The sequence below is a fragment of the Sciurus vulgaris genome, assembly GCF_902686455.1.
Source record: "Sciurus vulgaris genome assembly, chromosome: 11".
In the NCBI taxonomy this organism is placed as follows: Eukaryota; Metazoa; Chordata; class Mammalia; order Rodentia; family Sciuridae; genus Sciurus; species Sciurus vulgaris.
In genome coordinates this window covers 4652588-4665943 of record NC_136472.1, presented here as the reverse complement: position 1 = coordinate 4665943, position 13356 = coordinate 4652588, and the positions used below count along the sequence as shown (strand labels likewise).

The window sequence follows — 13356 nt, the reverse complement described above, 5'->3', positions numbered from 1 at the left end:
GCCCAGGCCTTGTGTTGGGGGACTTGTGCTCACTCCTAGAAGGACGCCGTCCAAGGCTCTGGGGCCTGGAACAGGACACGCCCAGCATACCGGCAGTGGCAGCACGGAGAGGGCCCCTGGATGTCCTAGGCAGGCCGATGGCCACGGCCGGGACCTGGAGACCCGCAGAGTCAACGTGGGCCTGCGTCCCGAGGCCTGGGAGAACGGGGACCTCTGCATTCTCAGAGAGCCCAGAGGCCCCTGTGGTGGTCAGGGCTGCAGGGCACACAGGGAACACCCTCTGGGCCAGTGAAGCTGAAGTGGTCACGGGCAGCTTTTTCAGGTGGGGAAGAGGGCCGCCTGCTGAACAGCCCGCCCAGCGACTGGTCTTCCTGCTCCCAAACCTGAGCCCACCCACCCTGCGGGGACACCCTCGCCCACTCTCAGTCCTGAGGTCTAGGGGCTGCCCAACCTGGCCCCTTGAGGGAAGGGCATGTGGACCCGGCCTGGCCAGTCTGTCTCCTTCGTGGGGAGACTCCACCAGAGAACGAAAACCAGGCACAGAGAAAGCAAGGACTGTTTGAGCGAGTGGGATTCTGGGGAAACTGCTGAGCACCTGGATCCAGCTGGGCCTAAGTCAATCATCTCTGGGATTTTCAGATATTCAATCAACATTGCAAGGCATTTGAATGGAGTACTGCTAATTGTACAGAAAGTTCTAGAATAACACAGTTGGGGGACCATCAAGGAGATGGGTACATTTGCTTGGCTTCCCCCACAACCAACTCTCTCTGGATGTTGGAAGACCCCATTCCCCTCACCTCCTCCAGGAAGCCTCCAAGGATGCTCCCATCGGTGTTGACCTTTGCTTTTGGGGGATGCTCAATCTGCTGAGCCAGAACCTACCCCTACCGCAGGCCTGAACTATTTCACCAGCTCCAGTCTCAGTGGAGAAGCTCTGAGGCAGCCCCCTGCCTGGGACACAGCCTCAATCTCACTGTGCATCTACAGACAAGGGAGTCCCCCTCTCTGTGCCTCCTCATGTAGAAAAAGAAGCTGACAGAAATATCTGAACTAAACTGAGAGCAACATGGGTTCATGCACACGACATTCCAAAAGGCTGCTGGCACAGACCGGGCTCCAGACACGCAGGGAGCTGCCCCACTGGCATCACGGCCTCAGTGTTGTCTGTAGCTGGTGTTGCTCTGCCAGCGGTGAAGCCTTCCCTGGTTTGAACTCTGCCTCCTCAGCGGAGCTGGGCTCCTCTCCTCTGCAACCTTGCTGCTTCCACAGTGGTCATTGCCCAAGTGAGCAGAGAACACCTGCCCATCCATGCCAGGGCACAGCCTGGGTGAACGAAGAATGACCAGGTGGCCAGCAGCTCCGCTCCTGGGTATATGCCCAAAGGGCTGCAGTGCTCAAACACTGGAACACAGCTGCTCTGAGCAGCTGCCTCAGTCTGTCTACTGTTACTATAACACAATGCCTGACACCAGGTAATTTGTAAAGAGGTTTATTTGCTTCAGATCCAGAGGCTGAACATTCAAGGCTGCAGAGCTGGCACCTGCTGGGCATCTGTGGATGGCCTCGTGCTGCGTCACCATGCCAGGAGCATCACATGGTGGCACAGAGTGGGCAAGCCAGCCGGTGTCTCCTCTTCTGGTTCAGCCACTCATGCTTCGTGGCCCCAACCTAACCCTAGCCAACTCCCAAAGGCCCGACTCCAAATGCCACAGATTAATGAACCTGGGGACTAAGTTCCCAGCAGATGAATTCCGGGGGACCCGCTCAAACCTGGGTGGCACAGGGTGGAACGAGCTACGACCTTGGGACACACAGGTAGTGGACGCCATGCCAGGGTGACTCGCCCACAAGGGGACGAGGCCCTGAGAGGCCACAGCAGGGACAAACCTGAGAACCTCGTGCTGCCCGCATGGCGGCCACGGCTATGATCCAGGGTTTCTCCAGGCTGAGGCCGGAGGGTTACAAGTTCAGGGACGGTGGGGCTGCTCAGTGGGACCCAACTCAAAACGAGGAGTAGGAAGAGCTGGGTGTGGCTCGGAGGCAGAGAGCCCCGGGTTCACACACGGTGCCCAAAGGAGAGGGCGTGGGCAGGTGGACAAGGCCCGGAGCCAGACACAAGTGAGAAGAACCATCCAGAGCGCGTGGTGCCCAGAAGCCAAGAGCAGAGCTGAGGCGTCCAGGCAGGAGCCGTGGGCAGCCTCCCCGGACACGGGTTTCCTCCAGGGTGAGAACGTTCAGAACCACAGTGATGGCACCCAATTGTGACTTCAGAAGGGGAACAGGGTCGCTTTTATGGCATGTATCTTTGGCCACAATAGAAAAGGCAGGCCTGTGGAACCAAGCTTGCCCTCGAGGGGACGCGTCCCCAGCAGACCCGGCTGCGCCGCTCCTCGCGCCCACCTGGCGGCCTCCTTGGGCTTCTCCACGCCCCTGACTAGCTGTGCAGACGCGGTTCACACCAGCAGAAGGAAATAGCAGTAGCACACGGGGACAGAGTCCACTCTGCCTTCCCAGGAGTCCCCGGAGGTCCCCAGCCCGCGACCTCCCCAGAGGTGGGGACAGTGGGCAGGGCTCCCTCAGGCAGGCGAGAGTCGGCCTTTCGGCCCTGGGGGCCCCTGGCCCTGAAGGAGGGGAGGGGCCTGTGGGAATCCCCCCAACTCTCCAAAGTCCCAGTGCCCCAGGGCCTCTTGCTGCCCTGATGGTGGCAGTTGGCTTCATCTATGCCAATGACAAACAGCCAGTGCTGAACACACTGACATCTGGGGCTGAAGTGACCCAGAGCAAGGAGGCCCTGCCTGGTCGCGGGTTCTGGCCAGAGGCCCTGACCAACAAGTCCACCAGTTCAATAAACTCAACTAGCGCAGTGCACTGACCAGAACCGTCCCCTGGCAGACACATGGCCAGGAGGTCTGTGCTGCTTAGGAAGGTGGCCAGCACAGGCTTCGGCAGGGTGACGGGGACAAGGAGCCATGGTGAGCCCGGGGAGTGTTGCAGGTGGAGGAAGTGTGGGCTCCGGCAGGCAGAAGGCGAAAATCAAGCTGACCTGGGAGGGGCAGCGCAGGCAGTGAGCCCCGCAGAGGCCGGGCCGGGGAGCCTGCAGCAGCAGGAGGGCCAGTCCCAGCACACAGACAAAGCCTCCAGAGGCAGGAACACAGCCCCAAGCGTGCGGACAGGAACCCGTCGAGGGACAAGGGAAGAGTGACCGACAGGACTGACCACCCAGCTGCCATACCATGAGGGCAGAGCCGGAGGCACAGAGCAGGGGCCAGAGGGGACCCAGTGGCCATCTCTGGACCCCTCATGAGGCCAGCTCCTCTTCCCCCCACCTTGCAAGAACAGCGGCCTCCAACCCTGCCTCTGCCTCCTCCGTCCTCTTCAGCAGAAGCCTGGACACCAGTAGGTCACACATGTCCCTGCTGAAATGCCCAGAACAGCAGAATGAGTTCCGACTTGCTGGGCCCAAGCCCCTCCTGACCAGGTGGCCCGTCATCCCTCCTGTCTCCACCCTTTCCTGGGCATCTCCACAGCTCACTCCTCTGGCCTCTACCTGCTGTGGCCTCCCCTGTGATCCCTTCCTTCGAGGAACCATACTGAGTGTGGGGCTCTGGGTGATGCTGTGTCTCCCAAAGGCATCTCTCAGGACAGGTGGTGACTGTGACAGGTGCTGGAAGTGACACTGGGGAACTGTCAGGGGCAGAGAAGGAGCAGCAGGTGCCACCTGGGCAGGGGAGACGGAGAGGTGAGGGAGCGACTGGGGCAGGACGGGGCACCTTCCGGGGACCAGGGAGGGGGGCCGGGTCCAGGTGCGGTGCCTGGGTCTGCTGGCCAGGCAGGTGTGCGTGTCTATCACTTGTGTGAATGTCCTGCTCTCGCTGCTGTGGGTCAGCCCTGGGCGTCCGGCCTTGCCTTGCCCTTGAGGGCAGGGATGGCCCTGGTCAGCCCCATGACCCCGGGGTGCCACCCCAGGGGCTGCACAGAGAGGTGTGCAGAGGAGCTTGTTGGACGGCCCTGAAGGTCCAGCAAATGGCTGGCCTGTGGCTCGGGTGGTGAGTACCTTCTGGAGGCCTCCTGGCCCCTGGCACCCACCTCCGTGACTGGCAGTGCCCACCCTAGCTCCAGGGCTGGCAAACTCCATACATTAAAGCCCCCACAGGACACTCGGCAAAGGGTCTTCCGCAGGGCACTTGCCCACATACCTGCCCATATCATGAGAGCCCCAACTAAAGGGCACCAGATGGAAGCAAATCCATGGGAAGATGTCCTGCCCAGCGCTCCGGGGGATGGGCACTGGTAGGAGGGAGGCAAGGGGACAGGACCCCTCTCAGGGGAGCCAACGGTGCCCCAGAGGACCCTGTGCCAGAAACTGCCAGCTGGCACTGCCAGCCTCACTGTCCCCTGCAGCCCTCCCTGGCAGCCTGGGGCATGTGCGGCCGCAACCGTGGGTGGAGATAGAGGTCTACAAGGTACGGCCCAACGGCCCGCCCAGGGCACTGGCCAGGCAGACCTGTGAGTCAAGCTTTGGAGTCAGCCTAGACTCGGGCGTCCCTGTGGGGCCCTGGGCAGGCCACCTAACTCCTGCCAGGCTCCTTCGTTTCCTGCAAGATGGCGAGTGCTACCCCCGGGGGAATGGCCACTGCACACGTCTGTGCCTCTGCCATGTGTGAGGTCTTGCACTGGGGACGGTTCTGGCCCATGGTGATGGACATTGCATGAGGGAGACAGAGGGCGAGTCAACTGCTCAACCCAGGAGATGATTCTGATGGGGACAGGGGCACCTGGCTGCGAGAGTCAGGGCCACCGAGGGGCTGGAGAGAGCACCTCGAGAGGGGAGCACGTGAGTGGGACCCATTGACAAGGGGAAGGTGGACATGAAGCACGGGGCCCGGCAGTTCAGCCCCGTTGGCACCTCTGCACCAAAGACTCCTCCACCAGCGGGCGATCCTGTTGCTCAGTGACGGCCTCCACACTCAGAAGGCTATGGGGACAGGGAGGACAGTGCAGGAGGGAGGCTGGAGACCTGCTGAGGGAGGTTCTGCCTCCCAGTGCTCTGGCTCAGCACCCAGGACGGGGCTGGCACCCTGGGGGTTTCAGGACGCTGGACAGAGCCAGGATCTGGGAGAGGCTCAGCACCCGGGACAGAGCCAGCTGCCCAAGTCCTTTTCCTGTCACTTCCTTCTCTCCCTCGCAGGCACTGAGCAGCTGCACCTCTGGACCTAATTAAGCCGGTGGTCGGTCCCTCCCTGGGCCAGGCCTGGCCACTCCCCACGTGGGCCTTCTGCAGGCCTCCCCAGGGCCCTCTGCCCACCGCAGGCTGCTGGCTACTTGGCTCTGGCGAAGCCCCTCTCCGACTCACCTTGGGCTTCGCCCTTCTCTGCTTCTTGCCCCTTTCGGCACCTCCCCGGGAGCTGTCTGTCTGTGCTCTCCCCTAGCCTGGCTCCTGGTGGGCACCCAATTCTGCTGCAGAAATGAACGCATGAAGTTCCAGAAAAGACTCTAAATTGTCAGACGTGCTGAGACTCGTGACGGCTGGGCCTGCGTGCTCCACACACATGGCTGCTCTCAGGTAAAACATGGGCCGTGTGGAGCCGCGTGCGCTCACGTGGCGGGAGGAGGCAGAGCCCACACAAACCCGTCTGTGCCCTTGACCGGGGCTCCTCCCCGCCCCTCTCCAGCCGGGTGCAGTGCCATCTGCCATTCCCATGGAGCCTGAGCAGCAGCCATGGTCCCCTGAAGTGATTCTGAGTCTTTTTTTAGCCTGAAATTGAAATCACTGATGCTTCAAATTAGAACCCAGGATGAACGAGCCACGACTTCAGACCTACCACAGCTAAGTGTCCCGCGTCCACCTTCTCAGCAGGACACGAGTGGCCCCTCGGTCTAAACCACCTGTTTCCAGCCAAGATGGAAAATAAAGGGAAGGGTCCCTTGGTCTGGGAGGACTGTGTGCAGAAAAGGCGTCCAGCCTCCTGGGCATACAGGGGCTCCTCCTGACCCTGGAGGGCACAGACCCCAGTGCCAGGGGCTCCAGGCCTCTGACCCCCAAGGCCCCGCGCCTCAGAGAGCAGACCCCAGAAGCATGGATCGAAGCCATGTAACTAGAAGGAAAAGGTGCCACACCCAGAGGGGCCCTGGCAGGTGCAGCTTGTCTCCGACACGAAATCGGCAAGAGGCTGGCCCTTGGAAGCCAAGTGTCCCCACGAGCCCAGCCCGGGAGCTTGGCCACCGCCCTGGCTTCCGCTATGGCAGCTGGTGCTTGGTTGGTAACTTAGCGTTTTGGTCAGCATTTTCACTGCTGTGACCAAAAGACCCGACGAGAAAAAGCAGAGGAGGGAAAGTTCACTTTGGGGCCTGTGGTTTCGGAGGTCTCAGTTCCCAGATGGCCGACTTCGGTCCTCAGGAGCTGAGGCGAGGCAGGACAGCACGGCAGAAGGGGGTGGTGGGGGAGAGCAGCTCGGGACAGGGCGCCAGGACGCAGAGAGAGGGACTCCACTCACCGGATACGAAATACAAACCCCAAAGACGCCCCAACGCCCACCTCCTCGGCCATGCCCTGCCCGCCTGCGGTTACCGCCCGGCTAACCCCTGCCAGGGGGCCAAGTCCCTGATGGGTGAGGCCCTCAGGACCCGGTCATTTCACCTGTCTTACGCAGGAGCTCTTGGGACACGTGGCAGCTAACCCAGAACCCTTAGTTATTGAATACTCACTCGAAGCCATTTGAATCAGATACAGGGCTTCAGGAGGATTCGGGGGCGGGATTGTGTTCCTCTACTGGCCACTGGGGTCCCTAGCAGGACATGTGACGGTCTCTCACAGTAACCCCAAAGGTAGAGGAGTGTGAGCCGAGAGGCATGGCTGGCAGCTGGACGGAGACACTGGCAGCAGGAGAGCAAGGAGAGTTCTGGCCTGGGCCCTGGGGTTTGCACCAGAGGGTAAAGTGGACACCAAGAACGGGAATCCCAAGATTATCTGAAAGCCAGCCCTGTGCCAAAACAGAATCATGCAAGGTGGCGAGCGCCCCAGGAGCAGAGGCTCCGTCCAAATCAGGAGGCGTGCCTGCCAGGACGGCAGGGCCAGCGGAGGGCAGCAGGTGCCCGCGGTGGCACAGGAGCCACGGCCAGCATGACCTCAGCAGCCAGGGCCTGGCCGTATGTGGTGGCGTGGGGCGGGCGCACTCTGTAATCGCTACGTGCCGGAGCGGCAGCAGGAACAGTCATCCGTCATTACTGAGACTTGCTATTATGTGTTCGGCTAATGTGGTCGGCTTCTCTTCTGAGTCAACATCACCGACAGAACACGCTGATCAACACAAACACGATCGAAGGCCAGCCCGGCGGCACCGTGACCGCAGTCTCCGTGCGGAGCCTGGGGCCGCACGTGGCTCCTCGCAGGTGCCAACGCTCAGGACCGCCCATTTCACCAACAGGGAAACCACGCTGCTTAGGATGCGCATGAAGGCGAATGGAGGGAGCTGGTCTTTCTTCCTTCCCTCCGGCAACACCGCCCTGTTGGAGGGGCTCCAACTGCCCATCACGGGGGCAGTGGTTTGGGTGAACATGCGCGGGAGCCCAGCTCACACTTCCCGAGTCCCTTCCCAAGCGCCAGCCTAGGAAACACGGCCTCCTTCGTGGCCTCCGAGGAGCGCCACGGCCTCCCTCTCGGCCTCCTCGTTCCAACACGGCCATCAGAAAGCCGTTCCAGACCGTCCACCTCCAGCGTGAGTGTTCAATACGAGGAAAAAAGTAATTAGCAACCCAGAGCGTGGCTTTCCAAGGATGAAGGATATTGCTGCCTGCTTTAATTGCAAGGGAAAACCTATTTAGGGAAATTAACACAAAAAAATGAGATCGGCCACTTCAGGGCTAAGAAAACAATCACAAAACCACAGGGGTCTTCGCAGCCCTGCCCCAGGTTGGCAGGGAGGCCCGGACAAGAATTAACGCAGAAAGCCGCTCCTCCCGAACCATCCAACGCCCCTCCCCAGTGTGGACGGCCCCCAGGAAAGATCTCTCCATTGGAGAAGGGGACACTGGTACATGGGAGGTCTGAGACCCAGAGGGTCTGAGTCTGAAGACAGACAAGGGCGCAGCTCCCGGGGCGGCCTGAGCTTCCACCCCCGTACCTATGGGGGAGTGGTGCTCTTGGGGTCACGCTTCTGACAACGTTGATTCTGCCGCTCTAAATACAACCTGACCACGTCCCATTGGTATTAAGACCTCCTTGTAGGAATAATTTCTACTGTTTTCTTGCAAATCGCAGCAGGTGTTTGCCGGCCCCTTGACCATTCCCACACTCCCCCACGCCCCTCGCTGTTCGCGACGCTGTGAGGACAGCCTGGCTTTTCAACACCTCTCTGAGGATGGATCCCAGATGGAAGAGCCTCAGCTCAGCCGATGGTTCCCGTTACAAACTGCCACGTTTGTAACTCTCCACAGAGTGCATGGCACTTTGTTCCTTTGCCTGGCAACCCGAGAGTGCTGTCACTGGCAAAGGCTACCGTAATAAAAGGTGCCGGCTAATTAGAGAGTACACATGAGCACGCACCCCTGGTGTCTCCTCTTTCCTTTGCCCATTTACACCTTCAGTGCATCAGAGGCTCAGGGGCCTGTGAGCTGGCCCTGAAGCCACTGCATCCGCCAGCCTGGGTTGGGATCCCTGCCTGTCCTGCTAACAGCTGCCCACGACCCCGGGCAGGATATTTGGCTGCCGTGTGCTTCGGTTCCCTCATCTGCAAGATGGGCCCACAACAGACGCTGTCTGATAGGATTGCTGTGGACAGAGGGGACAGTGCAGGGCCACCACAAAGGACTTGGCCTCCTCTGATACTTGTTGCAGGTGCTGTCTGCCCTTTGGACACTGACCACGGATTGCCTGTGGAATTCTTGAGACACAGGGTGTCATAGTTATGGAAGTGACTCGAGAGAAGGTGTAGGTTTCCCAGCGGGGAGTCTGTGCAAGGACTGGGTCCCACTCCTGCCCTTGCTGGATCTGTGTGGGACCCAGAGGCTGTGGACAGAGGCCAGCCTGCCGGTTTCAAAATGCCACCTCGCACAGGCCGGCAGCTCTCACCGGCTTCCCTCCGAGACCCGAGCAACACTCCAGGCACTGAGGTCTGGAAGCCTGAGTCAGTAGCTTGCCGGGGACCAGGTGACGCCCGTGCCCACCTGGGAGCGGCAGGATGAGCTGACAGCCCTGCGGGTGGGGGCATGGCCGATCTCCATTCGCACTGCCGTCCACAAGCCATCCACACCCTCCGTGAGACTCCTGTAAACTTGGAGGTGACTTTTGACCTCTCCCGCCCCATTCCATGGGAGCAAGGTGACCTACCCATGACAACCTCCAAGAGAGGGCAGCAAACTGTCCCAAAGCCAGTGCCTCCTGGAAGCTCTGCTCTTGGTTCCCTGCTGTCCCCAGAGGGCCATGGCCGTGGCTGGCAGGTGGCGTCCCTGCCCGTACACCTGACCTGCGGGGACAGAACCTGCCCTGCTCCCTCCTGCAGCCTCCCAAAGGCCTCCGGCCCTTCTCCCCGGGCTGGCTGCCACTTTACCACCACCACCAGGAAAGCCCAGGGGCGCCGCCCTCCAGGGGCTTCCAGCCTGGGCAGCCTCCCCTCAGTGTCCACTGGCGTGTCCCCACCCATCCTGCCAAACAGCAGAGACAACCTCTGAACCCCCTGTGCTTGTACTAAGCATGCACTGGGTTTTTCTTGTCATTATTCCCCAAACGGTATCATTTGACAACCGCCAAGCAAGTGTTCACGCTGCATTAGGTGTTACGAGCAACCCGGGGACTCGGGAGAGCCAGGGAGGAGGGCCTCCGCCGCAGGCAGACAGTGCCACTCGCCTGTGAACGAACCCAGCTGGCCCCACGCACGGCCTGGGGCCCACCTGGAGGACAGTGACGGATGACCACACATGGGCTGCAGGGCCGCTCTGATGAAAACGTCCTCACCCACATGCACGTGCGCCCTCCGTGCCCACAGCTGAGAGGGCGTCTCTGTAGAGCGCACACTGACACCGTCTGTCCCTTCCTAACCCCCAACTTGGAGATGGCCAGTTAGAGGGAATTCACTCAAAGCTTTGACTTGGGTGGGGGTGGGGGTGGTAAAAAAAAAAAAAACCCAAAAAGCCAAAATAACAAAAGAACAAATTTCCCAAGGCCTCAGCAGGAGAGAAGGCAAATACCCAGACAATCAGGCGCGACAGGAAGCCCTGCATTACCGGGTCCAGAGCCCAGCGTGATGACGGTGTCGGGGTATCCTGACAAACTTAGAGGACGGAAAATGAAGCTCTGTGGCGCTGAGGACTTCAAAAGCCACAGCTCCCTTCAGAAGCGGCCCTGGCCCAGAGGCTGGAACCCCAGCATGCGTTCGTAGAGAGAAAACAAAAAGCCTGACATACTTTTGAGGCTCTTTCCAGCAACAGAGGGAAGAGAAGGTCTGCCAAGGGACGTGGGGGACAGGGACCTCCTGCCTCATCAAGAGCTCAGAAATGCCACCAACTCAGGCGTGGCCTCACGCCGACAGGAAAATTCACCCGGGACACGTGAGGCTGTTTAAAACCACCCCTCCGAAGTGGACGCGTCTCCTCGCCCATGCAGAGGACTGTCCGCTGGAGGAAGCGCACCTCTGGAGTCTCCACCTCCCTGTGGCAAAGCAGGGGTCCCCAGCCTTACACCTCAGCACCCGCGAGGCCCCGGCAGGCGGCCTGGGAAGTGGACCCAGAGGAGCCCGTTCCTCTCCGGGTCCAGCGCCTGCACCCAGCGCACGTGTCAGAGCTCAGCCTGCGGTGAGCAGGTGAGGAACTGTGGCTAAGGAGGACCGGGTCTGCCTCCGGTCACGTGTGACACTGTGACTCCGACACTGCCCTGATGCGTCCAGGGCCAGCTGTTCCTGGAATCCTGGGTCCAGAGGTTACCCAGAGCTAAAGACCTGCTCTGGAACAGCAAGCGCGTTTCATAAACCGGCTTAAAAGCAGCACCGAGGGTGCTCTGAGAACGAGCCCAGAAACGCCTGATCTTCCGCCGGCAGCACGGCCCCTCCGTGGCCTCGGCTGGGCTGGCCTCCCGCTCGGCAGCCCAGGGCTGCTTATTAAGGAGAGGGCCCAAGGAGCCGGGCGGCGGGGCTGCGGCTGCCTCTCCAGCCTCGTCTGTCACTGAAAACCAAGAGGCAGCACAGCCTCGCACCGGGAGCCCCTCCCTCACGCACAGGGCGCACACCATTCACAGACCCCAGCCCCGCCTCACGCCCAAGGCCACGCCTCCCTCGCAGGAAGGGGATTTACATCACAACTACATCCTACAGAAGATGGTTCAACCCAGTCTCTGCGTCTTCATGAGGGTCACAAACCCAGTGAACCCAGGAGCCAGCCGGGCCCTGCCACGCAGGGGGCTCCAGGCTGTGCCGCGCTGGACGTGCCTCCAACGGTCCCAGCTCGCAGGGACCAAAACTAGCTCACTCCCTACGACAGCCAGGCCCTGGTGGTCAAGGAAGATTCACATGCACCTTTCTGCACGAGACCCTGGGGCCCAGCGGGCACCCTCTGCACCTGGCCTGGCTCTCGCGCTCCAGTGGCTCCTGCCCTCTGGACTTCCACCACCCACTACGGGACTTGGGGAAGCTGCAGAGACCCTGAGCAGAGTCACAGCTGGAAGAGCAGAGCTGGGTGCTCAGGCAGCACAGAGGGAGAGGGCTTCAGGGGCCCTGGCACCAGGGCAGGCCTGTGTTGCTGACCTGTAGCAGGCCACCTTGGGGCTGGCAGACCTGCCTGCCCACCTCTCCCACCCACAGTGGATTTCTGACCCAGGTGAGCTGGGCTCAAGTTCAACACCAAGGGAGCTCCCACTGGACATCTGAGTCCACCAAACCCGTGCAATGACCGTGTCCAACCTACAGCATATTCTTTCATTCTCCACATTCCCAAAGAGTAGCACATTCCTCCAGGCAGAGATTGGAAGCAACACCTCAGCCCGCCCGGGGCGAGGCGCTCAGACCAGGGATTCCTACACCTCACACGGCCTGGAACACGGGCAGGGTCGTGGGCTGCGCCCCGCGTGGCACTCCGCAAACAGGCGGCTCCTCCTTTCAGAGAAGCCAGTGTCCAAACAACGGGGTAGCACGGGCTCCTCTCTGTGCTGTTTACACCAGCCCGTGCTCCCGAGTCTTTCAGGTCAACGTCCAGCCAACAGCAGTAAATAAACCACCTCTTCACCACGGACTGGCCACACTCCTCTGGGGAGGACCTAGGGCGTGCACACACCGCTACGGACCCGCCGCACCCTCCTAGCTTCTGTTCCAAGTCCATGGCCACGCTCTCCATTCACTTCCTCCTTCCAAAGAGTCACAGCCAGAGCCTCAAAGGCAGCTGGAACACCAGGGCCACCAGAACAGCACCCCCAGCGGGCGGAGGTGGCCCAGCACCATGGCGGCTGCAGGGCCTCCATCACAGCCCTTTCCTGAAGGAGAGTCGAGGCGCTCTCCCCGAGTCCGTTGGCGGATGGCACACCCCCCCGAGTTCCTACCTCAATCAAGAAGTCCCCGGTCCTCAGTCCGGCTTGCCAGGCCACCCCGCCTTCGTCCACGGACTCCAGGTACTGCAGGGCTGGGAACGCCGGCGTGGGCGTGAATTCTTCAATGGGGGTATCGGCTGGAAAAATAAGAGGCACCTGGTCACAAGTGATCCCCACGTCCCGGCCCCACCTCCCCACGGGACCCTGGGCATAGGAGGGTCCCTGCATCTCCTGCTGCCAGGGGGTGGTCCCGGCCCACTGTCTTGGAGGGGCTGGAGGCTCAGGTCCTTGGCCAGTGCCGGCCCAGGCCGTGGTGCCAGCTCGAGGGCGCCTCCACCATGCTCCTGGGCCTCTCCGCCAGAGCCACAGGATAACGTGCTCTGCGGTACATGTCTACACGCCTGTCATTTTCTTTAAAGCGCCAGTGACTAAACATTTTCAGTTCTAAAAATGGAAAAGTTCCTCCCATACCACACGGTGCTGGAGAAACACCACTCAGAACCACTTGCCAATTTCACATCTACGTAGACTCGCGGACAAGCGGGTTCGACTTGAAACACCGGCGGCTGCCACAGGAGGCTGACCCACGGGTGCTGCAGATTTGGAATCTGCTCGTGAGCCCTCTCTGGGGGAGCCTGGCTCTTGGTGACCACCCTGTGACCAGTGGCACAGGAGGGCTGGACTCCCACCTTCAGCAGAGCGAGGCTTGGTTTCTGGGGCCTACACAGCTGCCCAGTGTAACTCGAGGGCAGGAGAAGGACTTTCCTGGTAGTCAAGAGAGGTGAGGGTGGGCAGAGGCCAAGGAAGATGTCCTCGCAGGGGGAGGGGAGACACCCCACAGACAGCGT

At 60.9% G+C, this 13356-nt stretch overlaps 1 protein-coding gene across 1 annotated transcript in view; it reads right to left on the bottom strand.

Annotated features, from left to right (window-relative positions):
- SHANK2 (SH3 and multiple ankyrin repeat domains 2) overlaps positions 1 to 13356 on the bottom strand; it is a 347313-nt gene that overhangs the window by 97537 nt on the left and 236420 nt on the right. The window contains 1 exon segment of the mRNA XM_079104911.1: positions 12521 to 12645. Within this exon segment, the coding sequence (XP_078961037.1) occupies positions 12521 to 12645 (125 nt within the window).